Raw genomic sequence first — 27,091 nt, 5'->3', positions numbered from 1 at the left:
GTTTAACTCAAAAAAGCAAGAAAACAGGCAGTGCAAACACATCTCAACGTAACAGAGACTGGACAAAGAGTGAAGGCAAGGGTGAGGCTTAAATAACAAACTGAAACGAGCTAATAAATGACACACAGCTGAAACCAATGAACGACTAATGACGGTAACCATGGAAACTGAATAAAGACGAGAAACTGAACAAAGGAACATGTGAAACTCAGACATGAACAAAACCGGGAAACAGATCAAAAACAAACATAACCCTGACACCATTCTGGTAGTAATGCCCTCTTTTCACAACTTAATCAATATGGATAAAATGATGTCCCGCCCTACATTTGTCTTTTTTGTTATGTCACAATATGTTATTAAAAAAGGTTGCAGACGTCATTTCACGTTGACTTTAACAGTATCTATTATATCTATCATATCTGAATGAGTGACAACGGTGAGAAATCTGTGGCTTTCTCTAAAGATGGCACAGAACAGGACTTCCATCATTGGCTGGGCATAAAGCTCAAGGAAGCATATCGCACACCTGGGTAATTTAACCTCATTATCCTGGACCAACATTTCTGAAACTCAATTTCAGGCACAATGCTGGGCTTTCATTCCATCTGGCAGAAATCCAATGACATCCATCACTTACATTTCACATGGCTAACTGACTTTCCAAAAAAAAAGGACCGCTGCATTCTCTGAGAGTTCGCCCGATGTCTACAGACACAACAACTAAAACTACAAAACGCTAAAATACATGAGACGCAAGCATCACTCCATTATAAACTAGATTTTAACTTGTTTTTTTTTTGTGTGTGTGTGTGTGTTTTGAAATTGCAAGTGGTGCTTGCTTGGGCAAAACTTTCCTAGACAAAACTGGACAAATTTTCCATGATTTTTAAAGTTGTCAATGATATTGTGGTCCCTAAATATGATATAAAGAGCACACGTTTGTCTTGATGATGTTCTGGCCCCAAGTCTGAACATTCAATCATTGTGAATCTAGATTTTCTGTCAATTTTATAGTCTACCGAGTAAAATTTTCTAAAGTAAGAAAAGAAGAAGAATGGCACGATTCAATATCTCATTCATGTCCACAACACAAACTGTGCAAGATGCAAAATTAATAATAGAAAAATCTCTTTGATGCTTGCCTTACATATTAGCCTACTGTACATTCATTTGCTCTCACTCTCAGTTCAGAAACTTCAGAAACTAAATCTCAATGGGATGCATTGTGTCTTTTCTTACCTCTCCTTGATGTAGCACTGCGATTCAAAGAGTTCTGATGAATTCTTATTACCCCACAGCGCTTCTGACAACACACAGAGCTCTAAGGAGGGGGGGATGTGAAATGATGTTCATTTGGGTACATTTCAATTTCAAAGCTCCCAATGTTCAGCACGGTGAGTCACAGCACCAGTCTGAATATGTCCCTATCAAATAAAAGAACAGAAGTTAATGGAATATCGCAAATATTCGCATGTTCAATTTATTTGTAGGAGACTTAGATTAATGATCATTTCAAGGAATAGTTCACTCACCTTCAAGTCATTCCAAATCTTTCTTTCTGAAGAAGAAGAAGAATTGAAATGTTTATGTTCATAAAATGAAAGTCAATGGAGTCCAAAACAACATTGGACCCCATTGACTTTCATTGTATGGAAAAAATATATATTTTGTGTTACATGTTTAATGACATGAGGGTGAGTACATGATGACAGAATATACATTTTTGGGTGAACTAACAACTTAAGGTGCACATTTAAAATATGCACACAATGGGCATAAAGTTGGATAAGCAATTGTCAAAAAATGAATGGAAATGAATGTATTGTCTTTGGAATTAAATGTCCTCACTCTGTTCGTGAATCATTTATTTTATAAAAATGCACCTGGGCAAAATTTTATATAACTTATTTTCAGATTTATAGGGCAAACAAACAACGGATGCACCTGGTGCTTTCATGACAATAAACCTAACTAAAAGCACCAGAATAGAATTTTAAGAGTGGAAAAATAGGTTATTGTGCTACATTAATGTAGGTCAGTGCTGCCCTCACCTGCAGTTTTGTGATTGTGAGCAAAGCCCAAATAACCAGCACCTTTCTGACAACAGAGGGCCTGAGGAGACGATGGACAAAAAGCATCATTTAATCCGACTAAAAGGAGGACTCTGGTCACTTCATCCCCTCCTCACAGGCTTTAGAAAAGTCATGTGTGACGTGATTCAGCTTATCGAGTTACACAGAGCAGCGGATGAGTGGATACACGGCTTGGTGATGTGCCCCTGACAGTAAATGAGCTTGAAATTAGGGTAAATTAATGACATTTTAATGGGATGAGCGCAGTTAAGAGGCTGCACGAGTCTGATCCAAAATTAGAGTCCTTGCTACGATGCTCTTATCCATCAAGATAAGTGTTTACACTGCAGTGCAAACATATCAGTGTAGGAATTAATAATATGACAAAAGTGCTTAGTTTAATGACAAAGATGCATCTGTGTTGATCGATTAGACGCATACCTGACGAATAAAAAAAACAGACCCTCTATGGCAACTAATAACCAGCAATGTGTGCATGTGTGAACTAAAGCAAGAATCACTATGACTTGCAAGGGTTAAGGATTTGAACAAACCTCAAAATGAGATTTCACACTGACAGCGATTTGCAGCGCCAAAGTGAATGGATGTAATTCAATTTTAATAAAAGCTGAATGCACTGATAATAAAAATCTAGCAAATACAGATAAGCTGATAATTAGTTAAATGTTATACAGTAGCTGATAACGATTTAATGGCCAATGTGTCTAAATTAATACAAAAAATATATATATAAAAAAATTGATTAAAACATAAATGTAGAAATCACAACATTATATGAAAAATGGATAATAAGAAAAACGCTTTATGATGTTGCCAGGCCAGTTGGTGATGTCACATTGTAAAGAAACACGTAATACGCATGTGCATGGCATCACCGCTTTCAGAAAAAAATTTTTTTTGTTTACACGAAGACGATAACAGCATCGTTTTCAAAAACTTGCACTTCAAAAAAAAGTGTTTTCAAAAGGTTGTCTTTTCAGGCTCTCCAAAACACCATTGTCATGTAAATGAAAGGCCAAAACGCAGAAAAAGTAGAAAATTGAAAACGCTGTCGTGTAAACAGCTCCGCCCTCAGACTGCAAATGAGTTTACGACAACATCTCATAAAGGACCGGAAAACAAGTACTCTGGCAGATCAGGAGATAACCCCTTAATTTTGCTGTTAATCTTAATGAAGTTGATATAAACTGCTTAAGATCCTTCTAGACTGCCATTCTGTGATGCTTTATACATAAAACATGTACATATAGGTCTACAATAAACAACATGAGGGCACGTAAAGCAGGAGGGCAAAAGAAGATTCTCAGAAGCAGCTGGTGAACAGGATGATCATTTGTGTTGTTAGGTGACAGAATTTAGGTCACATCGCCGCTTTCCTGGACACCAATGCTGCAAAACACTGCCAGCTCAGACAATGTTGTGAAAATTGGAACAAGTTGAAACTGGGATAAAGGACACAGGCCTCCGCACAACACATAAGGATGCTTGATGAAATTACAGAAACCCATCCTTGGGGATTCAACTGGAGAGTTATCTAATGATTGTGAGAGCTCCACTTCAGATTCAAACTGATACAGCCACACTACAACATGCAAAAAAAAACATGTAGACCACTGCTCATTTTTAATTTATAAAGGAAGAAAAATGTCAAAGAAACGTAGGAAATACCAGGAAATTTTATTCGGACCAACAATACATTTGAATTAAGAGAACGATATATTAGATATATTAAATTTGGTGCTACTTCACTTCTAGAATTTTGTTCATTAGCAATATGCAATTTCCATGACATACATAACACAACAAGTGAGTGTTTTACATTCAGTACTCAAAATTGAAGGACAAACAGGCGGTTATATTGAGAAAAATAACCTGGTCTGTATAAGTCTAGTTTGTGGAAGTTGTATTAAATTTTCCTCATACTAAGAACTTGTTTTGCTCCATTAATCAATCTTCCCTGAGTGGTTCCTTTGAAAAAGATTTGTTCACAAAAAACAAGGTTAACACACACACACACACACACACGATAAATGTAAACCAATTTTGTGAAAATTGTTCATAAAACAAATTGTGACTAGCCTTTTTGCCTATTTACCCTACCGTTCAAAAGTTTGCGGTCATTAAGATTTTTTTTGTTGAAAGAAATTACTACTAAAGGATGCATTAAATTTATCAAAAGTGTCAGTAAATACATTTATAATGTTACAAAAGATTTCCATTTCAAATAAGTGCTGTTCTTTTGTGTTTTCTGTTAATCAAATAATCCTGAATGAAAAAAATATGGTTTCCACAAAAGATATTAAGCAGCACAGCTGTTTTCAACAAATTATGATAAGAAATGATTATTTAGCTGCAAATCAGCATATTAGAATGGCTTCTGAAGGATCATGTAACACTGAAGACTAGAGTAATGATCACAGGAATAAATTACATTTTAAACGATATTAAAAAGTGTATCAAATTGTAAAATATTATTTTACAATATTACTGCTTTTATTGTATTTTTTATCAAATAGATGCAACATTGGTGATCATAAGAGACTTCTTTCAAAAACATAAAAAATCTTTCCGACCCAAAACCTTTTAATGATAATGTACAAAATAGGATTTACACAGAAATATGCTCTGCTCATCTTTGATGAATGAGACCCAATGCAACGCATAAGAAATAAAACAAGGAAAAAAGGTTAGAATACTTCATGTGATTGGAAACTTTGCTGAGACCAGCAGATTAAAGGTTAATAAGTTAAACATTTTGCTTTTAACTTGATCAGGCAAAAGTAGGTCTCTATAACAGAAATGGCTAGACAAAACATGACTGCACTCCCACCAAAACAAAAAACAAATTAACTGAAAATCCCAAAACACGCAGTCCTTAACTTCACAAAATTCAATTATTAACACAGAAGAGCTTGAAGTGGGATCTCATGGCTGCCTGGCAACACATGTGAGGAGTCATTTCTAAATTCTTTCTCTCCGGCCTGTTGATTTGACTTTGCGGAGATTATGACGCGCATTTCACACAATCCTGTGCAGAGCTTTGCCAACAGCAACATCGTTCAATAAATGCCAGTCAACCACAACAGCTAGTGCTCTGTCCTCGAAATCTAGTGCATATCTCCCTCAGGGCAGAGGCTGTTCCCTTTGGAATACTCCAGCAAATCCCACTTCCACATTTCACAGGCGGATTAGAGCACCTCGGCAAAAATGTTTTCCTGATGAGACCAACGATCAGATGTTCTAGATGCTGCACTGCCCGGCCAAAAAAAGTCGCTGTTTGGATTTAAAGAGGCAAATGCTTAAGAGTCCATGATTGGATCATTATTGCAGTGATTATGTTTCTAGAATGTTATTTATAAGTACCTTAATTGACGGAGAGTGTAGCTTTTATAGCCATATTCCAGGATGACAATGTCAAGATTCATCAGGTTCAAATTGTGAAAGAATGGTTGGGAGGGAGCAGGAAGAATCACTTTCACACATGAATTGGCACTTCTGAGTCCAGACCATAAATTCATTGAAAGTCTTTGTGATGTGCTGGAGGAGACTTTACAGAGTGCTGGACTCTTGCATTGCCAATACAAGATCTTGACCAAAAATCGATGCACCTCTTGATGGAAATCAAGAGTTGTTGTGATTTCCATAAAGAGGTGCATAGATTTTTGGTCAAGATCTTGTATTGGCAATGCAAGAGTCAAGCACTCTGTAAACCTTTGCCAAATATATAACATGCTAGAAACATAATAATAACTGCAATAATGATCCAATCATAGACTCTTAAACATTTGCCTATTTAAATCCAAACAGTGATTTGTTTTGGCCAGGCAGTGTATCTTGGGTTTCTAAGGCGAACAGTTGCACATCACAGAGAAAACAGATTTCCAAAGTCAGCGCTCACTCACGCAAAAATCTCAGGAAAGTGGGTCAACACCCTTTTCTCCCCATCTTTTCTCATCATCGCTGCATAAAAACCGAGAAATGGAGTGGAGTATGTGGCATAAAATGGGAATGTATCGCACAGAATTAAAGTTAAGAGAGGTTAAAAACAGTTAAAGTGCTTTACGGACATAAGTGGTACCTTAATGTGACTGCAAGAGTGCAACTGTACCTGTAAATAATACAGAGAGGCACTGAGGTAAGGAAAAGTGCGCTCTGACTGGCTCCTTCCCAACCTGCTGTCTAAGAGCATTTCGATGAGACACCTGCATGAGGAGACTACTGAGAGTGAGTCAAAGCTGTACTGAATCATTTAAAAAGAGAAAAAGAACCAGTATTTAAACCATCTCTTTCAGCAACTTTTGGAAACAGCCTCAAGCGTGTTAAATGAATGAATAACGTGGTAATGGCTGGAGTATATCGTGTAAATGTGGTAGGCATTTCCCATGCTACCCTATTAGCACCTCTAACAACGAGTCACTTCTGCCTCGGTCCACTTGATTTAAAGTTTGTTCAAGATGTGCAAACAAAACTCGAGTTTAATCAAAAAGTTAGCATTCGAAAACCCTCAATCATCAGGTATAGGAGTGTTGCAATTGCCGTGGTAGATGTGCACCGGGCCATCGCAGTGATAGTACAGCTGGAAGACATCACCGTACCCATGTTCCCTCCACCAAGTGCAAAGCTGTCGGTTCCAGCCACATGAAAGTGGGTAAAACAGTTCCCTGTGCTCCATCCCGATCATGGTGAAGAAATCCTGATCGCCCAGATGCCCTCGGAAGTGGTATTTCTCAGCCAGCTGGGCAATCCGCCCGGGCTCCAGAAGCTGGTTGTATAAGGTCGAGCGACGCATGGCTTCGAGGTTCAGAAGCATTACGCCGCTGTTGAAGCCGGGCAGACCGTCTGGTGGAGGGTCGCCTACATGGGACTTGGGATTCTCTTTGCGGTACTGCCAGAATGTGTGCCTACAACACACAGAGAAGACAGAGGTAAAAAGATTAAAGAAAAGAATTATAGCTTTAGTATCATACCTAGGTTTACAGATGTGAACAAACCCATAAAATGGGAAAAATTATGGAGGTATTTTTGCAAATAAAGCTGTTTTTATCTCAAGAACTAGGGGAAAGTAGTGCTGTTTCAGGGAGTAAAGACTTCACTGAAGAAGAGTGAAGCTAAAAAAAAAAAAAAAGGTGTGCCGAAAATAGCAGAAGAACTTTATTTCAGGTGTAGGATGCATAAATCATAGATAAGCAAAAACAAGCATAAGGTCTAAAACAACAGAGGGCTGCTGAACAAAAGATAACCAGAGCCCACAGTTCTGCCTAAACAAGTACCGGTACTTAAAAACTACACAGAATGGCTAAATCATTATAACTTCGAAGTATGAAGTTTGTAAGTGAAAAATTAAATCTGAGACTTTGATGTGAGATTGACCCAAAGCTATAGGCTTGAGGCGAACTCAACTTATGGGCTGTGGCATGTGGAAAATCCTAGCATGTTGTTTTTTTTTTAGTTTTTTGAACTGGGAATTTGCGGAAATGAAGCATGAGGGCTGGTGAAAGTCCAACACCGTGCACTGCTCACACCGAAGACTGTGGAGGGCTAAATCTATGCTTATTCAAAGTAGCTTTGATCCATCAAGTCAATGCCCCCTGCAGGGAATTCCTCAGAGCTTCTCCTGAAGTTCATAGATTCTCTCTTGCTCTAAAAAGCCCAAGCTGGGTAGGAAACAACAAAGAGATTTCTGAAGCTCCTGCTCCTGGACAGTTCATTTGACAGCAGGAGAACAGAACCAGACAGGATGACACAAACTTAAAGCTTTTATCTTTCTCACAGAGACTCCAATTTAGTGGGAGCATTTCACAGAGAAGGCTTGCTAGAGTCAACAGGAGCACAGGTAAACAAGAACAAGACAACACTAACTCAGGGTCAATTCTGAAGCTTTGATGCTGGTGAGAGAGTTCTGTGAGATTCCTGTTCCTGAAGTAAAGTTCAGGTATAAAAGTTCATTCTTTTGTTTAAAGTCAAGTCAAGTCAAGTCAAGTTTATTTGTATAGCGCTTTTCACAATACAGATTGTATCAAAGCAGCTTCACAGTATTAAATTAAAATAATACAACAAAGTTTGTTTCAAGAGGAATTTATTGATTGATAAAATTAAATTAAATATCCCCAAAATATCCCCAACTGAGCAAGCCAAAGGCAACAGTGGCAAGGAACCGAAAAACTCCATCAAGTGACCTAATGGTGTCCTAAAACTCCATCAGGTGACCTAATGGAGAAAAAAAAACCTTGGGAGAACCCAGGCTCAGTCCTGCACATGTATTTTTAAAATGCTGCCAACATAGTCAAGATTAAAAAAAAATTGTTGTAAAGATGAAAAAAAGTATACGCTTTAAAGCAAAATAATTTCCAAATCGGTATGACTTTCTTGTATTGATATTTTGACAAAAATAAAAAATAAAAGTATAAAATAAAATATATATTATTATTACTTTTTTTTTTTTTAAATCTCCAAAAAGTCCTAAAAAACATTTGCAAAAATGTTTTCGAACCAGTGATTTGAAAGATGAAACTGCCAAAGTCACATGATTTCAGTAAACAAGGCTTCTTTAAAACATAACCGTTCGAGTTGAGTTGAGTTTATTTGACATAAAAAGTAGCAATACAGTAGCAATTAAAATAGCAAAACTTCTTTGTCAAGGATAACACAATAAAGTTGCATTAACTTATTTCCATTGTGGTCCTTGATTTTCTAACTAGACATTTTCATGACAAAAACAACAACAACAACAAAAAACATATCCATATCCTATCTAAAGTTTCAAAAATGTGTGTTTTTTAGCAGCATATTGCTTTTCCAGAGCTTCAAAAAAGCGAATTATTTTGTAAAGTAATTGATTTAAAGTTTCGAAAAGCTTTGTTTCTCCCATCATCACTACCAAAAAGGACAAATGCACCATAAAAGTAGAGCTGCAACTAACAATTATTCTGATAATCAATTAATTATAATATAAACTAATACATTGTTTGTATTTTTTAAAGCTATTCTATAAATAAAAAACAAATATAAATGTACAAATGCATGCTTTAAAGTTAAATCAAATAATAAGTTATAACAAAGCCAAATGAGATTTGAGAGTTATCCTTTTGGGGTGACCTATTCCTTAGATAAAGATTAATGCATCTTCAGTCCAAGCACTGGAAACATACTAAAAACAGTGACACTTCTGTGCATCTTCTATTCCTTTAATTCCACCACCTAAATACAGAATATTTAGACCACTTTCTGTGAGTTTTAAGAATTAAATATTTATGACAAGAAATAAAAAATGCTGCACGCTAAATCTAAGGGCATGACTGGAGCACTCTGGGTCAGGATCTGTGCGTGCCTGGGCCGTCCCTAATGAGCGAAGCTTCAGAAACATCCCAATTATAGCAGCATTATCCAGTCTTTAAATGGAATTTGTGAAGTCAGAGTCGAAAACAGCGGGTGTCACCTTGTGGGTTGAGAAAGCAGAATGTCAACTTCCTGTCATCTCTTCAGCTCAGCATCGACATTTTAACACAAACAACTTTTCCCTGCTGTTTAACGGCCTCCTTCATAAACTCCAGAGGAATGTCAGATGGCACTTCCACATTTCATGTCTAGTTTTACTATCTTCTTTATGAGTGGCAAGACCTATTTGTCTGTCTGAGAGGATGTACGTGCTCTGCAGCACAAATCTAGAAGAATTCATCACCATTAAAAACTGGATCTAAAGCAAAGCATGGTGGCTATTTTTTCAACTAAAAGCGGGAAAATATTATTTAATAGTATGTATTAAGGATACATGAAATGCTCTGAAATTAGCATCGGAAAATATAACTAATTTATTGTTAAAATACATTAATCATCAGTCATTTCCACCACAGAATGCTGTTAAACACACATATAATTAATATAATATATAATATAATACAATATAATAAATATACTTTAAAAATAACTTTTTATAATTATTATTATTATTATTATGTGGTTAATAACAGATTAAAATCTATAATATAATAGGCTTAATATTTTTAAAAGAACATTTTATAATTCTTTATACAAATATAATTTTATCTAACATAATATTATATAATAATTGTAAAATAATGTACAAAAAATATATACTGCGATTTTTTTTTTTTTTCAAAATGTCATTTTCATAGTCATTTCACAATACAGCCTTCAGACCTTCAGTCGGTTTTACTAAATCAAGGTTTTAAAATGAAAATGCTAGGCATTTGCTAGGATGTGGAATGAACGTTTAATGTCCAAATCCTGTAAGTACGAGCAATAGTAACAGTGAAGCTATCCTTAAGAAACACCACTAACGAGGTAATCATTTCCACTGCCTCTTACAGGCTAATAGGCCCAATGGGCTTTTACACATGAAATAAACATTTCCTTCAAATTGTTTCATTCTTGGAAAAGACAGCATTATGCACTTATACACAATCCATTTCTCATGTCAGAACTCAAAAAAAAAAAAACCGTATTGATTAAAAATGATGAAAATTAATATATCGTGAAAGCTACTGCACTGAAAAACACCATGTGTCTTGTGTGTACAAGAGCCACTCAACTGACACAACAGTAAACTGCAATTAGTTGCTGGTGCTCAAGTATTTCAGAGCTTTCTTCTTTATTAAAAACAAATTAAATGCTAATGTATTTGCTTTTTAGGACATTAGAACCTGTGCGAAAAACCAGAGGACACTTAAAAATGGGAGAGAAATGAAAATTGACACCTGACTAAGGCACCTGATGTGACAGAGAGGAGGAAGCTTTATTCACCAAAAAAAATTTAAGATTTGAATTAAATATTAAATATTGATTCTTTCTCAATCGTTTGCACTGCACCTGTCACTGGAAATGATCTGCCATTTGTCTCAAGCAGAGGCAGCCAAACCCCCCACTTGAAATATGTCAAACAGCGGCTCTCAAAAAATGAAAGAACATTCTGTGCCAAGCTCTTTGTGTTTTACAAGAACAGAAATCTCTGTGTGCCAAAAAAACAAGTTCAGAAACAAAAACAATGCTGTCATTCCTCATTCACAGTTCTCTCAATGCCTAATGAACACTGCAAGAAGAAAATCTGTAGGAAAAACAAATAAGATTCTGGTCATTTTCTGCCAGAACATTATCCGTTAAGTTTTAGTCTATTTCCTTTAACTCTAAAACACAATGCAATGCGAAATTCGAAATACAGGTGAAATACCAGTGAAAAATCAATATGGAAAATTCATTTTATTTTAACAGTACATTGTGCCCAATTATTAATTTCCGCTAAGAGTGAAGGTGCAATACGAGAAAAGTCATTTTATGTGCACTGTATGTATTGAGACTCAATAAATTATAAATGTATTTATAAAAAATGCTTATATTTTTATTAAAATATTATTATATATTTAGCTTATAACATATCTAATAACATTTTATATATTTATTGAAAACCTGTGTGTATTATAATGCATATAAACATTAATATATATATAACAATATTTGCATATACACACTTTTATATGCATGCATACATATACAGTACATGCATACACATACATGCATACATGCATGCATACATGCATACATGCATACATGCATACATGCATACATGCATACATGCATGCATGCATGCATACATGCATACATGCATACATGCGTGCATACATGCATACATACATGCATACATGCATACATACATGCATACATGCATACATACATGCATACATACATGCATACATGCATACATACATGCATACATACATGCATACATACATGCATACATACATGCATGCATACATGCATGCATAATATCATTCTATGCTTATTAGATTGTTGTATTGTTAGTTAGCAACATGCAACATGTTAACGTCAAACTCTGTTACGTGGCAGACACTTCCCATGTCGAATGTCCCAAATAGGCTGCTTAAAAATGCCTGTGACTATTAGGATGCTGCATTATAAGTGAGTTCACTAGGGGTTTGGAAAAGAACTAGTAGTGACACGGATATAGAAATCAGACACATTCAAACAATAGCACCAAAGGGATGATGATGCCCTCTGGGAACCGGGACCAAAGATGAAAAGTTTACCGCCTGCTGACCACTGAAATGCAGCGTGGTACTTTTAATCTCGACAAAGCCTTTGGCTAAAGTTCAAAGCTGAATATTGTTATCTGATCTAATGTGATTTATGATATAGCAAAAGTAGCAGGAATACTTGCAGTGTCACCATGAGTCTGAAAGTGATTCTGCACTCAAATAAACTATTCCATAAAAGACATACACTTAATACTTAATGCGTACTCATCCTTTTCATAACAATGCAAATCTCAAGAAATCAGGGCTGAACAATATATCAAAATTATCGAAATATCACAAATGTATATATCGCGATATGCATCTTTGCAACAGCTTGCAATAATCTGGGTCATGAACAAAAGACAAAGAGAAAATCACTCACTGCTCTTGGCTGAATAACTTTTGTAGCTTTAATAAGAATCAGTATATATTTAATTCATACAGTGAAAACTGAAACCCTAAACCCCGTGGTTTACACTGATGTTAAAATAACACTTCTTATGCTACAGTAAAACACTGATGTTCACTTTCAGAAGTTGTAGGGATGTTTTCTTGTCAAAAAAAGAATGTGAAACACATATGTAGGTTATATAAATTGACATATATTTTAAAGATAATTTAAGTTTTAAGCATTATCATATTGCATATCGAATATCGCATTATTCAATGAGTTATCGCATATCTTTTTTTTTTTCAATATCGTGCAGCCCTAAATCAGAGTACCAACAAAACAACAACAACAAAATATAAAAAATGCTATTACTATAATATCAGTGTGGTAAGTAAAGATAAGAGTATGTGAACAGAATCAGGAAAAGGGATCTTATGCAACAAGTTTGTGAAATATTAAACACGGCACTCTGAGAAGCCAGCTGAATTTTAATGCGTCATCAAAGATGAGCATTTCAGTGCCAACGGCGGCCGCTGAACGAGGCCACGGGAAGCCCCATCCATCAACGCTCTGCTCTAGAAGTCAGGAACTAACTGGGACGGAGGAAAAGAATGATTGGGGGAAGAGAGCGAAACAAGACAGACAGGAAAGATTCGAGCCTGATGGAGGAAAAACAGGGGAAATGAATCCTTGCGAAAACCTGCATGAGTTCTGGCATAAAATTCTATTTAAATCAAGGCATGAAACAAAAAATTTGAGATTTCTAAACTGTGGTCAGATGACATTTCGGTAACACTTTACCATATGGTTTCATTTGTCAACATTAGTTAACATGAACAATCCTTATACTATTTCAGACTTTCTACTTAAAAATCTCATGTTTAAATCAATGTGTTATGGTTTCTTTGTGAAATTGACTAGAAATGTTCACCAGTGTATGTACCAGCTACTCTGCAACGTCTCAGTCCAAATCCAAACACAAAAGACCTGACATAATGTTTATGTCAGGACAACTGGTTCAGAAAGCAAGAGTGACTTCCTTCCAAACAATGTTAAAGCTCAGAGCAGAGAAAGAACAGAGAGAGAGCAAAAGAGAAAAAAAAACATGAAGCGGTAATGACGTGGTGCCAAATACAGTAAGTGAGAGCAGGATGGGCACAGATGTGGTGACGAAGATCCGGAGCCGGAGTGTTTACGGACTGGACACGGGTCTTAATTTGCAGACCCTGAGGCTAGACAAAGCCCTCTGGTTACACGGGAGAACTGATAGAAATCTGTTTGTATAGACTGGAGTCCTGTCAGCACTACCACAAGGCCTGACTGTTTCTGCAATCACTTCCTGTCCTGAAAGAAAAAAGCCTGGCATCACAACTGAAAAAAAACTGGAACGATATAACATTTTAACAAATGGTACAGCTTCAATGAATGTCCTTACGTCATCACAATACTGATACTGGAAAAACAAAGCTTCTGATCAGTAGGTTTGACAGACTGACTGGAATTTGAAAAAAAGACCACAAACTAACAATGGAAACACCAGCCCAGTTTAATGCATATTAATTTATTCACTAATATTAATCCTTAAAACTCACCAAAATAACATATTTAAACGTTCTTTTCTGTGAAAAAAATGTCTTCATGACTTAAAATAGCTTGAATGTAACTCTAAACCCTTGCCTCATTTAGTATACACAGATTCATGAATATGCAATGGTGTTGACTTATGAATTTGCACATGGTTTCTCTTAAAGCATCTTAAAAACACCAACATAGACATATAAACAACATTAAAAACTTGATTTTCACCACAGGGGGGTCTTGCAAGAGTTTCTTCAAGGTCTATGCAAAGTTTCTTCAACTATACAACTATGCACTTTTTTCTCTCTAACAATGTCCAACAGCAGTAATGCAATATAATGATTGTGACCATATTCAAAACATATTGTTTAGACATTTCAGGGAACCCTTCATCAGACAAGCAGGAATTCGAGTTATCTCGTGAGCACAAGGACAAGTCTGACTGGACTGCCAAATCTGCACATGCTGAGATTAATGACAAACAATGTCCAGCTGGAGCAGATTTGGTTTGAGCTCCAGCAAACATTGCAAAATTCTTCAGTCTGATGCTTCCATTCTTTGCTGGAAAAAACAATCTTTAGTCAAGGTGGTTGGGAAGACGTAAATATAGGCTATGTAGCTGAGATGTTTATGTGTGTTTGACTGAACGTGTGTAAAGTAACACAGACTGACAGCACCTTAAATGGTTGTGTGAAGACAAGACTCGCTGCTGCTGTAATTAATGCGGACAGCAAGCAGGCCCTTCACAACTCACAGCAGAGAAAATGACACAAGAACACTCTTTAAACGATAGATGCTAGACAAGTGCCCATCAACAAAACACCAGGGGCTTCTTCCAGACACAGCAAAAGAACAGAGAACACAGGCAAAAAAAAAAGCTTCTGTGACCGTGTCAAGTCCAAAAAGAACACTGTCAGACTAGACAGAACACAATGGACATCACAAACCCTTCTGACAGGACATGTGCCCACCACTTTTACACATTTTGCCTGGTCGCAGTGTGTATTAAAATAAAGAAAGGAAGAAAAAAAAAGCCAAGTTTCAGAAACTTCCCTGGCTCAAATTTTGTTATTTTTATCTGAAGAAAGACAAACATAAATTGTGATGAAAGTCAAAATATTAAATGTTATGAATGTTTTTTTGTTTTTTTTTACTGAAACTAGAAATGTATCTCGTTTTTTTTTTTCTATAAAAACAATTGCACAGAACATACCTGTCTGAATGCCATAAATATTGTTTTTCCAAAGTTTGGTTGCCCTGTAACTCAAAATGTAATCTTCATTTTCAGGACCTATATGGTTCGATCCCATATGGGGATCTTAATGTGGGTCCATTTTGAAATTGTTGAATTTTACCCATTTTCAAAGGTCTAAAACCAAGTGTCACTTTGCATACAGCTGATACTTACTGCATTTAGAGGGGAATATATGAAGAATATATGTTTAAACTAGAAATGTATCTTGTTTCCCTCTATCAAAACAACTGCATAAAACATGCTACAAATTTAATTTAGGCATCAAAACAATATAAATACATGATTAATGTTTTAAAGATTAACATTTAAGTGAAAATTAAATTAAAAAGCATTTCGACAGACAGACAGACATACATACAATGATGGTGCAGTAACTTATATCTGAACAGGATTGTTTGAAGTCCTCTACAGTCCATTTGTTTGTCTTTTGAGTCTCAGGAGTTTAATATTCAAAAATTAAATTAAGAAGATATGGGGATTTTCAGGAGCAAACGGCACAATTTAATAAGCAGTCATAGCATGAAATCTGCATGTGCTGTAAAACCACCACACACCTTTAATTAAAGAGATGTCTAGACCTCTTCCATGGTCTAACCCACATATCGATAATACCAAAAAATGTATTTTGCACACTGATGCTTGAACCAAATCATAAGAAGCATAAAAAGACAGCAGTATCAAAAACTGCAAAAGTCTTTACGGATTGTTTACAAAAGATTTCTCTGCTCGGAACAACTAATCTCCATCCAGATCTTATGAAAATTACTCTTCAAGCCAAGCAATAAATAAACAGGAGTACTCAAAAACAAATAATCATTTATGCTTAAGTTCCACAGGGAGATAAAGAGTGTGTGTGTAATTGTTGACATATTGAAGCTCTGAATCCGATTAGAGAACTCTCAGCTCGGTGTTTGCATTCATCCCGAGCCGTGCGCTCAGCGAGAATTCCAGACCCTTGGCACGCTGCCACGCTCCATTTTGTGCCCTGGTCCGGTCGGAACAGAGGCCGGTGGAAGGGAGAGGCTCACGACCGAGATATGAGAGCTCAAGTGATCCTGAGCTCCGGCACCTCTTCACATCTCACTCAGCTGCTTCATATATTCCATACAAGCAACACAAATATGTTCAAATCTCTAATTGAATATCCTGTACATTAAATGAGTACAAATGCACTGCAAAGTATGTTTCATTACTTTAAGGGGCTGGGAAAGCAGCAACCAAAATGTTCAAACTAAGAAAAGCTTTTACACTATTCTTTTACAAAATCTTGTTTTTCAGTAAAAAAAAAAAAAAAAGAAAAGAAAAAGAAAAAAATCGTAATATCTTTCTTATTTTGTCTGTCGAGTAAATGTAAAATTTTTCCAAGGGAGTATACATATATATACACTCCCTTAAAAAAATTACATTCACTTGACAGGCAAAATTAGATATTAAGGTTATTTTAATCAAATTTACGAGATATAATTTATATGATAATATAAGTTAAGATTTTTTATATAATTTAAAATTATTGATTTGATTTGATTTAATCATATATTATTATTATTATATATTTTCAATTAAGTTTAAGCACAAATCTAACAATCCTTTATGAAATAAATTGATATATGATATAAATTGAACTCTATTCAAGAGATATATTCCAAAACCAATTCTCAATATTTTATGACATTTTGCTTCTCAAAGAAATGCATCTTGTTTTAAGAACGTTTGTTTTTACTGGACAAGAAAGCAAAAATGCTGGTAAATGAATTTCACAAAATTAGTTAAGCAATAAGCAATGAATATATTTATTTTTTATAAAAAATAAAAATAAAAAATTCCAGATATTCTATTAATTAAATAATTAAATAATTAATTAATTAAATAAATAAATAAATAAATAAAAAAGCTTAAATATATTTCGCTTCACATAAAAGTATGCATATAAATATATGAAATATATATAAATATAAATATATTTAACTGGAAATTAAGACAAAAATATATTATTTTGCAAAGCCTGATGCTTTGTGTCGTGTCTGTTTGTGGCATGCTGTAAGTTGCTCTGGATAAATGACGCCCAACTTACTCCCATGTCAAGTGAAAATCAAAGAGACAACCTGCAAAACAACTGAACCAATGAGCAAGAAAATGTAATGTAAGCCTTTCAGAAGTGATCCCCAAAATAGTTACACCCACCATGCTGGTCTATCATTTGTTTCTGAAGTCTCACTTCATTAGCTAAAAAGCACATTAGCTAAAATAACTCTTCACTTGCTAAAAACAGTGCTCTGGAGAGAAGCCTATCTTCAGCCCTGCTGTGTGTTCTTTCTGCCTCAGCTGCAGCGAGAGTAATGCAACAACACCGAAAGAACCACGCAGCTCAGTGCCAGGAGACGCCCAAACATAGGGAGCACCGCTAACAAAGCACAAGACCAGTGCCAGCCGGGCAGAAGGCTTAGAAAAGACCAAAGGTGAATTATAGCGGCCTAGGGGGTCATTGTTCTGGCACAGGTGTTAGATGTCATCACCAAACCCCAGTGCGGCGGCTGCTGACGTGCCACGGATATTTCATTCTTCTCAATTGTTTGCGTACAGTAGTTGTGTGTGCAGTCAGAGAACTGTTGTGGAAAACCTGCACTCTGTTGTGGAGAAGGAACACTCATGGGGGACATTTTTCCATCAGAGTGGCTCATTTCCAGAAATGATATTAGCTCCTCACACAGCTGAAAGCCTGATCACTACCACATCAAGTATAGTTCACTATCAGGATCCTCTACAAAATCATGAATAGACTGATAAAAATTGGTATTGACAAAACATGATGAAATGTTAGATTTCAAAATGCTTGTATGGGGGAATGGAAAAACAATAGTGATTTTATAACACCGGGTAAGGAAAATATCTATCAATATCGCTCTTCAATTGATACCGCTCTCTGAAATACTTGATTCTGTTCGGTCAAATACAAAATTCTGAAGTAAGATCATCAATCAGAACAACCAACTATCAAAAAATTTGGGGTCGTTAAGATTTTTGAAAAATATTTTTGAAAAAAAGTATCTTATACCAAGGCTGATCAAAAATACAGTAAAAACTGTGGAGTTTAAATGGAGTTTACTTGGAGTTCTGTTACTTAAAGGAACAGTTCACCCCCAACTTACTTTTTTTTAAAAAAAAAATTATCTTGACTCACCCTGAAATTATAAAATGTATAACATCATTAAAAAAAACTGTATCATGCAAAGCTATTGTATCGCTTTTTTGAAGATGACAATCCAATTATGTCAATATGCTTTCAAGGAAGGAGAAAAAATTATAATATGAGCTAAAATGACAATGGAGTGAGTAAAATAATGCAAGGTTTTCAATTCTGGTGAATTATTCATTTAACAGAAACGTGCTTGCTACAATTTGCTGTTGTTTTCTTACACAAAGACTCGACTTGTGGCCCTGACTGAAGTGAGGCATATCTAATGGAAATGTAGGACAACTATAGAGGGAAACAACATTCAACAAGGGAATGCTGGTGACTATAGCGCCATCTAATGTCATCCGATGAACTGCTATGGTAACTGCTCATTAATCAAAATCAACATTAATCTGATAAAACATGCCTGTATGTTCAATCATGCGGGTCTTGACACCTTTCGTTAAAGATCCTAATAATTAAAGCTGTTTAATACATTTGCGCCTGTATAAGGAGACTGAAAGATTTATGAACTAGGAAAGTCTGCTTCAAAAGAGACACAACATCATTGTAAGGTTTGTGTGGGTTTTTAAGGCCACAAAACCCTACAGTCTATCCATCTCTCACACATACACAGAACCACACAAACACACAAGTAGAAAGCAACCAGAAGAAAAAAAAACAGCCTCCTTTGTGAATTCCTATCACCAATCTGAGCTTCCTCCTCATGTTTCGGTGACTAAACACTGGAGCTATTAGAAACGGTTTCCTGAAAGCTCTAGTCACATGATGGCTCTTGGAGAACACTGTGAAAAGGCTTCCACCTCTTTTCGGTTCCAAATGTGTCCCAGTTTCACGTCCAGCTTGACTTTGCCAGGCCACAAGACAAACGGCATTGACCATTTCGACATTCTCTTTGGCAAGCGAAACAGGAGACCAGGTTGTCCAAAGTCTCTTTCAGGGTTTTTTTGATCAAACTGTACAGTAGGACTGTGCTAGAGCTGCCAATGTCACAGTTTTGCTAAACTTAAATGCAAAATAAGACTGCACCTCTATTTCCATTGCACGTTTGATGTACAGTATTAGTACTTGCCTAGTATTGCCAAAATAGTACTCTGATGATACCATGGTACAGTGAGGGTACTAGAGTATCAGATGGTAATGCATACCATTTTGATATATACTGTATACCATAGTACTACATGATTATGTACCATTATATTTACCATTGTACTACCATGTACACTTCCAAATGATCATGGTATTACCATGTAAAATACAAAACAAAGTGGTATTATGGTACTTTTTAGTAGGAATGCATCAGTCTTGTTATTGTTAACTAAAACTCGTTTTTGATATTGAAATATTACAATGAAAACCTTGGCAACTAAAATTCAAGGTTAAAATTTAAGTTGAAGTACTAAAATTACTTAAACTAAATTTGAAATAAAGCTTTAGAGAAAAAAAGCTAACTAACAAAAATGACAAAAGCACATTCAAATTTAAATGAAGCTGAAAATATTAAAATAAAAACATAAAAATACTATAGTACAATATAAATAATACTAAAATAACACTGGAATGCACCAAAATTAACATTATTTTCATGTTATTTTCACAGGTATTAAAATTCTATTTTGTCTAAATAAATTAAAAATAAAACACTAAAACCAACATTATAATGTATGAAGATTTGCTTTACATTTAACAACTACAAAATTATAAAACTATCATTAAAACAAAATATATCGATGATGTATCATTAAAACCAAATATATCGATGATGGCAAATTAAGTTTAAAGGTGCATTGCGCAAGTCTCTGAGTTTTTGCAGAACTATGCCCCCTCTGGCGACAAGCGAAACTGCAACCAGAGGTGTGCACGCTCATGGACCACACGCACGCTTGCATGAGCTGTTCATAACCAAAGGAGCATCAGCCGCACAAATCTTTTGTTTACAGTCATAATGTCTTCAGAGGTAATAAAGTTATAAATCTGCAAGTCATTTTAAATATGTGAAAGGAAAGGCATTTGAGTAAATTACACACTTATGTGTGAGGGAAAAACGGGGGTAGTAGAAAACTTCGGTTTGTGTTTCCATCTATGTCCATGTTGAACTGTTTTATGCGTTTACTGTATCCACTTATGATTGTATTATGGAAACACGTTCATGAACAATATAAGTTTTTACTTTATTACTTTGTAAAAGCTCAAAATAATAATCATACCATACACAGTTGGTCAACAAAGTACACTCAAATGTCTCAAGGTAATATTCATAGATTATTACATCATTTGTTGTCATAGATTTGCCGTATCAGACATTAGAGACTGGGCTATATCTTACCGTTTTATCAAGAAAAAAGCCAACTGAGGATCCCGTTTGAGCCCTAGAGCAGACCGGAGATTCCAACGAACAGTATTTATATCGTTTTTACCTTTTGTACACAGCCACGTCCAAGTGATCTGAGGGCGCGGGCGCGGGCGCTTCCTAGTGTGTGCAGACCGGAGATCTCTCCATTTGTTGAAAGCCTTCCCGATGTTGACTCTCGTCTTATTCCGACGCCTGTGGCACTAGACAAAAGTTTTCTTTTCTTTGTCTTACGTGGAGTTTGCGTTGGGGTTTGGAATGAACTACAAGCCGTTCTCTTTGAATCCATCTTCTACTTTTGTCGAAAGTTGACTAAAGTTTTGTCGCTCGAGTTGTCTTCGCTGATACGGAGAATGGCGGCGAATACACAAACCTGCCAGACATTACCAGGTGAGCGTGAACGCGCATGACGTCACGCCCAGTCTCAAATTCCGACCCGAATCCCTCTTATTTATTTATTATAGAGGCAATCGCAGTGATCAGAGAAGGACTCATTCAGCCCATCAGGCAATTGTTTAAGCATGTATGGGTTAGAAAAACGGGTATTTTTAACATGAAATGTTGCGCAATGCACCTTTAAATATACAGCCTAAATAGGGGAAACGAGCATGTACAATTTCAAGCAATACCGATGCATTTTAAAACAAACATCTTAACTGATATTGTACCATATATATATGGTTGATATGGCAATATATATATATTGCACAGCCCTTTTTTCATACTTGTTTATATGAATGCACCAGATTTATCAGTAGGGAGCATATACATTTGAGAACAGTGAACTCAATCAAATGACTGTAAATAGAGCTGCGTCAGATACCTGTAAACTGGCTGCATTTCACGTGCAATTCCAATGACGGCCTTAGAAGGGAAATGGTTAAACTCTTGGAAGAGGTCTCTGACGTTGCTTCTGAATTTGAGGTCCAGGTCCAGCTGAACAATGCGCTTCAGTTCTAGGGAGCAAAAGAAAGAGAAACGTAAAGCAAATGTGTTTGAAATCAACAAACACCTAAATAACCTCATCCTACAGGTTTTGAGCAGCGAGACATGCAGTGAATAAGGGATTATTTTAATTTTTTTGTACTAACGCAGAAAACACAAAATAACAAATGATGGGACATGATCATCCAGAGGGCTACTCTCATGTCGGATGGCCTCAGGGTCTTCGTGTGAGCACACTGGACAACAAAGCCCTCAAGACAACATTCTGGACGCACCATTGTGGAGCAGAGGCAGGACACACAAAGACACACATTCGGAAAGCAAAACATAGGGGACCCGAACTATGCTTGTTGTAATTAGAACAATGAGCAGAGAGCGGCCAGCCGGAGCTGTTTAGTCGGTCAGGCATTTCACACCGACGTCTCTCCAAACAAGCACCGGAAACTAGACCAATCAATATCAACGATCTCAGTGCTCCCCTCAAAACACACAGGCTGACAACAAAACACTTCATGAGCAATGATAAAAGGAGGACAACTGCTGAATTTCCATGAATCAGGAAGCACATCTACAGTCTACAGTAGAGGTCTCCAACCCTGCTCCATCACACTGATCTGTTAAACCATGAACATCTTGATCAGCTGGTTCAGGTGTGTTTGATTAGGGTCGGAGCTAAACTCTGCAGGATGGTAGTCCTACAGGAGCAGGGTTGGAGACCCCTGGTCTACAGAGATCAAAACAAAACTTTGATATAATTTGATATAAAGTTAAAATACTTCATCCCATCACAGTTTCTTGAGCTGCTGTAGTAGGCAGGTGGAAGCAGATAATAGTAGTAATATTAACGGTATACTCTGGTCGAAAAAGATATTCTTTCTACTCGGACTACTGTTCAAAAGTTTAGGGGACTGTAAGATTTTTTTTTTATTAATACTTTTCCACAAGGATGCATCAAATTGATCAAAAGTGGCAGTAAAGACATTTATAGTGTTACAAACGATTTCCATTTCAAGCAAATGCTGTTCTTTTGAACTTTCTCTTCATCAAAGGATTTTGAAAAAGATTGCATCATGACTTCCACAAAAATATTAAGCAGCGCAACCGTATTCAACATTGATAATAATAAATGTTTCTTGAGCACCAAAATCAGCATATTATAATGATTTCTGAAGGATCATGTGACACTGAAGACTGGAGGAATGATGCTGAAAAATCAGCTTTGCATCACAGGAATAAATTACATTTTCAAATATATTAAAAGAAAAAACGGTTATTTTAAATTGTACAAATATTTCGCAATATTGCTGTTTTTACTGTATTTCAAGTAAATGCAGCCTTGGTGCAATGTGAACTAAAATAAAGTTGAATAAATGCTGTAAAAATTTTAGTTTTACTGTATATTGCTAATGCACTAATTAATGTTAATAAATGATGCCAGTACATTATATTGTTTAGATGTGATTTCATTTTAATGGTTGTGTGACTTGATTTAGAAGAGAGCTATAAAAACAACAACAACAAAAACAGGCGGTGTAGATTTACAATATCAGTCATGATATTGCTTATTTGCCATTAAATTAAAAATAGTTCCCAGCCACTCTCACCACCAAAAATGTCTATAACAATGCATTGCAGTTGTAAACGGTTAGCATTTTGTGATTCAGTTTGGTGCCTCACGTTGCCTCAAATTGAATAGGGATCATTTTTACCAGAGAGTTTCGTCAAACCTCCAAAAATAAAACCCATGCGTCACATGTACACCAGATCAAAAGAGGCACGATCGCTTTGGGCAGGATGAGCCACAGAGGCTTGATGTGCACCCCAGGGCATGTCAGCAAGCAGGTTAAAACGCGCCTTTGAAGCATTAACCACTGCACTAATTCATCTCATTGGGCCTCTGCGGCCTGAAGAGATGAAGACTTTCAAGAAACGGGTCCACGTGGAGTTCACCAGCTCCATCATGGCCTTGGGTGCTGGAAACATGTGCCTTAAACAATTTCTAGTTTAGTTTTAGCTAAGTACATACACACAGAGATTCATCTAGGACAATCCCAGCATCTTTTCACCCAAGGGAAGTAGGGAACACACATGCTCAAAAATAGCCTGGTCATCTAAAACGACTAAAAGCACTGATAATAATAATAATTATTATTAAAAGTGTCTGTTTCACAGATCTAATACTTTTGTACTAGCTTTTAGCAGCATCATCTTGGGAAATATCTGCATTGTTTATGTGTCCCCTTCTTTTTAGATATAATCTCCCAGCAAATGTACTGCACATTCACAATTTAAAACCATGTTAAGGTGGTTAACGATACCCAGGGATAGTAATCTACTTTAATTATTAATTGGTCCCAACTAAATGTATGGAGCAGGTGGAATTCCATCTGTTCTCCGTGGATTACGGCTTTGATGCTTTCCTTGGTGAAAACAACAGTAAGTGATATAGGCTAATGTAGGTCAACCACATTATGAGATTAAAACCCAGCCTTATCTAGCCATTCTCTATTAGCAAAAAACACAAGAAAAATATCTCAAGTGGCAAAAGGATAAACGCAATGCTGTAGTTAATATCTGGTATGAGAGATCATGCCCTATAGAGACCACCTCTATCTTAGAACAAACAGAAGAAAGAAATTCACACAGGTTTGGAACAACCTGAGGGTGAGTAAATGATGACAGAATTGTCATTTTTGGGTGAACTATCCCTTTAAGGCACGTTTCAAAATGATGAATTTCTAGATGCATGCATGTTTTCATTCTGACAAAAATTCCTTAGTACAGTTACTCAATTCTACTGTAAAGATGATTCAGCTGGCATATGACTTTTATAAAGTAGTTACACAAAACAGTGTGACTGCATTTGATAAGAGATATCTGGGATATCTAAAGTCTTAGGTCTACTTTGTTTTAAAGCATATTAAAATATACTAGTTGTTCAAATGCCTTTTGGATTTAAATGTTGATAAAACAGTATCTTAAGTGGTTTTACAAATCACTCTGATTTGATTTGTTTTAAAAATTTTAGTCTCTCCTTTATTTTCCATTAAACAAGACAAAAAAGACAAAGTAAAAAAGTACTTTGAGACAAGAGACAAAAAAAAGTAGCAAATTGTAGTTGTCTGCAACTATATAAATCAAACACTGTTTCCAAACTAAATGCAACATGATGAAGCGACAAATACTACAAAATGTTGTCGCTCACATGCTTTTAATGCAGTGTTGTCAACTAAAAACTATGAAATAAAGCTGGAATAAAATATAAATATTAGATGAAAAATTGTAATGAAAATTGTAAATATTGCCTTGGCAGCTAACTAAAGTAAAATAAGTTGAAGTTGAAGTACTAGAATAAACTAAAACTGAAATGAATCTACAATTAAATTAGCAAAACAAAAATGGCACAAATAATTATTAAAAACTTTAATAAAAAAAATACAATGAAAACCTGAAATATAAAAATGACAATTGATTCAAATAAATACTATAATCGTATATAAAAAATATATATATAAAAATGATGAGGAAAAAATAAGTTAAGAGGAAGTTTAGAATCAGACATTTCACAACCATAAAAAGTAAGAAAACAATGAAAGAAGAGAGAATTCAATGTAAGTGCTCTTAGTTTTATGCTCTTCACCTGTAGTACTAATGTTTATGGATGGATGGATGGATGGATGGATGGATGGATGGATGGATGGATGGATGGATGGATGGATGGATGGATGGATGGATGGATGGATGGATGGATGGATGGATGGATGGATGGATGGATGGATGGATGGATGGATGGATGGATGGATGGATGGATGGATGGATGGATGGATGGATGGATGGATGGATGGATGGATGTTGTGCCTTCTTGCGAATGATTGCTCGTCACTGGAATCTTGTCATGTTGTGTCTGGTTAGTACACAGCTATAGCAACCTGTGTTTAAACCTCCAATATCAATGAAAGCAACAACATGATTAGGTATAAATATGTAAAAAATCTACCTTTAGATTTTCTAGCTTATCCATTTACCAGCAGACACAATAAAAACAACTGCTAAAAAAAAAACTTAAAGAAGCAGACTTTGTTGACAAAACACTCTTGAGGCTGAAAGTCTTAAAACAAGGGTTTTCTGTTCCCTCACAAGCTGCCGAACACATGGGACTTCTTCACAATAAAAACAGATTTAAAGCCATTTCAAACAAAGGCCAATTATTTTCACAGCTCCTGTTGTCACTTAGGCTAAGCAGTTAATATAGCAGCCCACCTCCAGGCACAATGTTCCTTTAATGAACAGCCAAATCCCTCAAAGCAATATGAGAGAACATTAAAGCGTTCTATTTTTTTAAATCACTGGGCATGTGCTTCTTTTTCCACCATTAATACTTCATAAGAACAAACAAACAATCATTACTGAGCACCTAATCTTGCTCTTTTAGACCCACAGATTTTCTAATTTCCTCAGCGGGCCAGTGGTCTTCCAGGGATCATGGTATAAATGAGACTAATGGTGTCAGACTCTTCCTCGTGGCTCACTTATTCGGCCTCTCAGCAGGCCGGTATTGACCGCCCTGTTGGTAGACTCGATGACCGGAATAAGCCTGGCGGGAGAGACGGGTCACGCAAGCAGACAGACCTGCTCCGGACGTAAAGAGAAATCAGAGTAATCAGGACGGAATTCCTCGAGGTGGGTTTGAGCAGTCAGTCAAAGGGTCAAGAGTGAATTAAAAACCACTGTTAAAGAGATAATTCACCCAATTTTAACATTGATAATAATAAGAAGCATTTATTGAGCAGCAAATCAGCATATTAGCATGATTTCTGACGGATCATGTGACACTGAAGACTGGAGTAATGATGCTGAAAATTCAGCTTTGCCATCACAGGAATAAATTATATTTTAAAATATATTCAATAGAAAACTTATTTTAAATTACTGTTCTTACTGTATTTTTAATCAAATAAATGCAGCCTTGACCATGTTTTTTGCAAAAGTCTAAACTATTACCAGTGAAATGAAAAATTACCAAATGCAAAAAAAAAAAATTGGTCTACAGCAAAATGAGGAACAAATGTAAATGTGGGTCATTGGATCAATGCACATAAGTGTCTAAACTTTCTGAATGTGCAGTTCTTATACAGTTCACAAAAAGAAAAGAATTCAATATCATTCGAGTCTATTCACTCACTGTAAAAAAATCCAACTTACAAAATGTTCTTCTAACAAATGTGAAAAGTAGCTTG

The 27,091-nt window shown here is 35.9% G+C and overlaps 1 protein-coding gene across 3 annotated transcripts in view; it reads right to left on the bottom strand.

Moving 5' to 3' along the window:
• Positions 1–27,091, bottom strand: part of LOC309487683 (polyamine-transporting ATPase 13A3-like) — a 200,300-nt gene that overhangs the window by 157,405 nt on the left and 15,804 nt on the right. Inside the window, exons 4-5 of one of the 3 annotated variants that reach the window (XM_082155452.1) lie at positions 21,733–21,865; positions 3,755–6,997 (exon numbers count right to left, since the gene is read on the bottom strand). The exons of the other annotated variants lie outside the window; for them this stretch is intronic. Coding sequence (XP_082011578.1) covers positions 6,601–6,997; positions 21,733–21,865 — 530 coding nt within the window. The 3' untranslated portion in view covers positions 3,755–6,600. Of the gene's footprint in view, positions 1–3,754; positions 6,998–21,732; positions 21,866–27,091 lie in introns of those variants that run through there. 3 annotated transcript variants of the gene reach the window in all.

The sequence above is a fragment of the Leuciscus leuciscus genome, assembly GCF_965113295.1.
Source record: "Leuciscus leuciscus genome assembly, chromosome: 23".
Taxonomy (NCBI): Eukaryota; Metazoa; Chordata; class Actinopteri; order Cypriniformes; family Leuciscidae; genus Leuciscus; species Leuciscus leuciscus.
The sequence above is the reverse complement of the archived record's forward strand: the minus strand, read 5'-3'. Positions and strand labels throughout refer to the sequence as shown.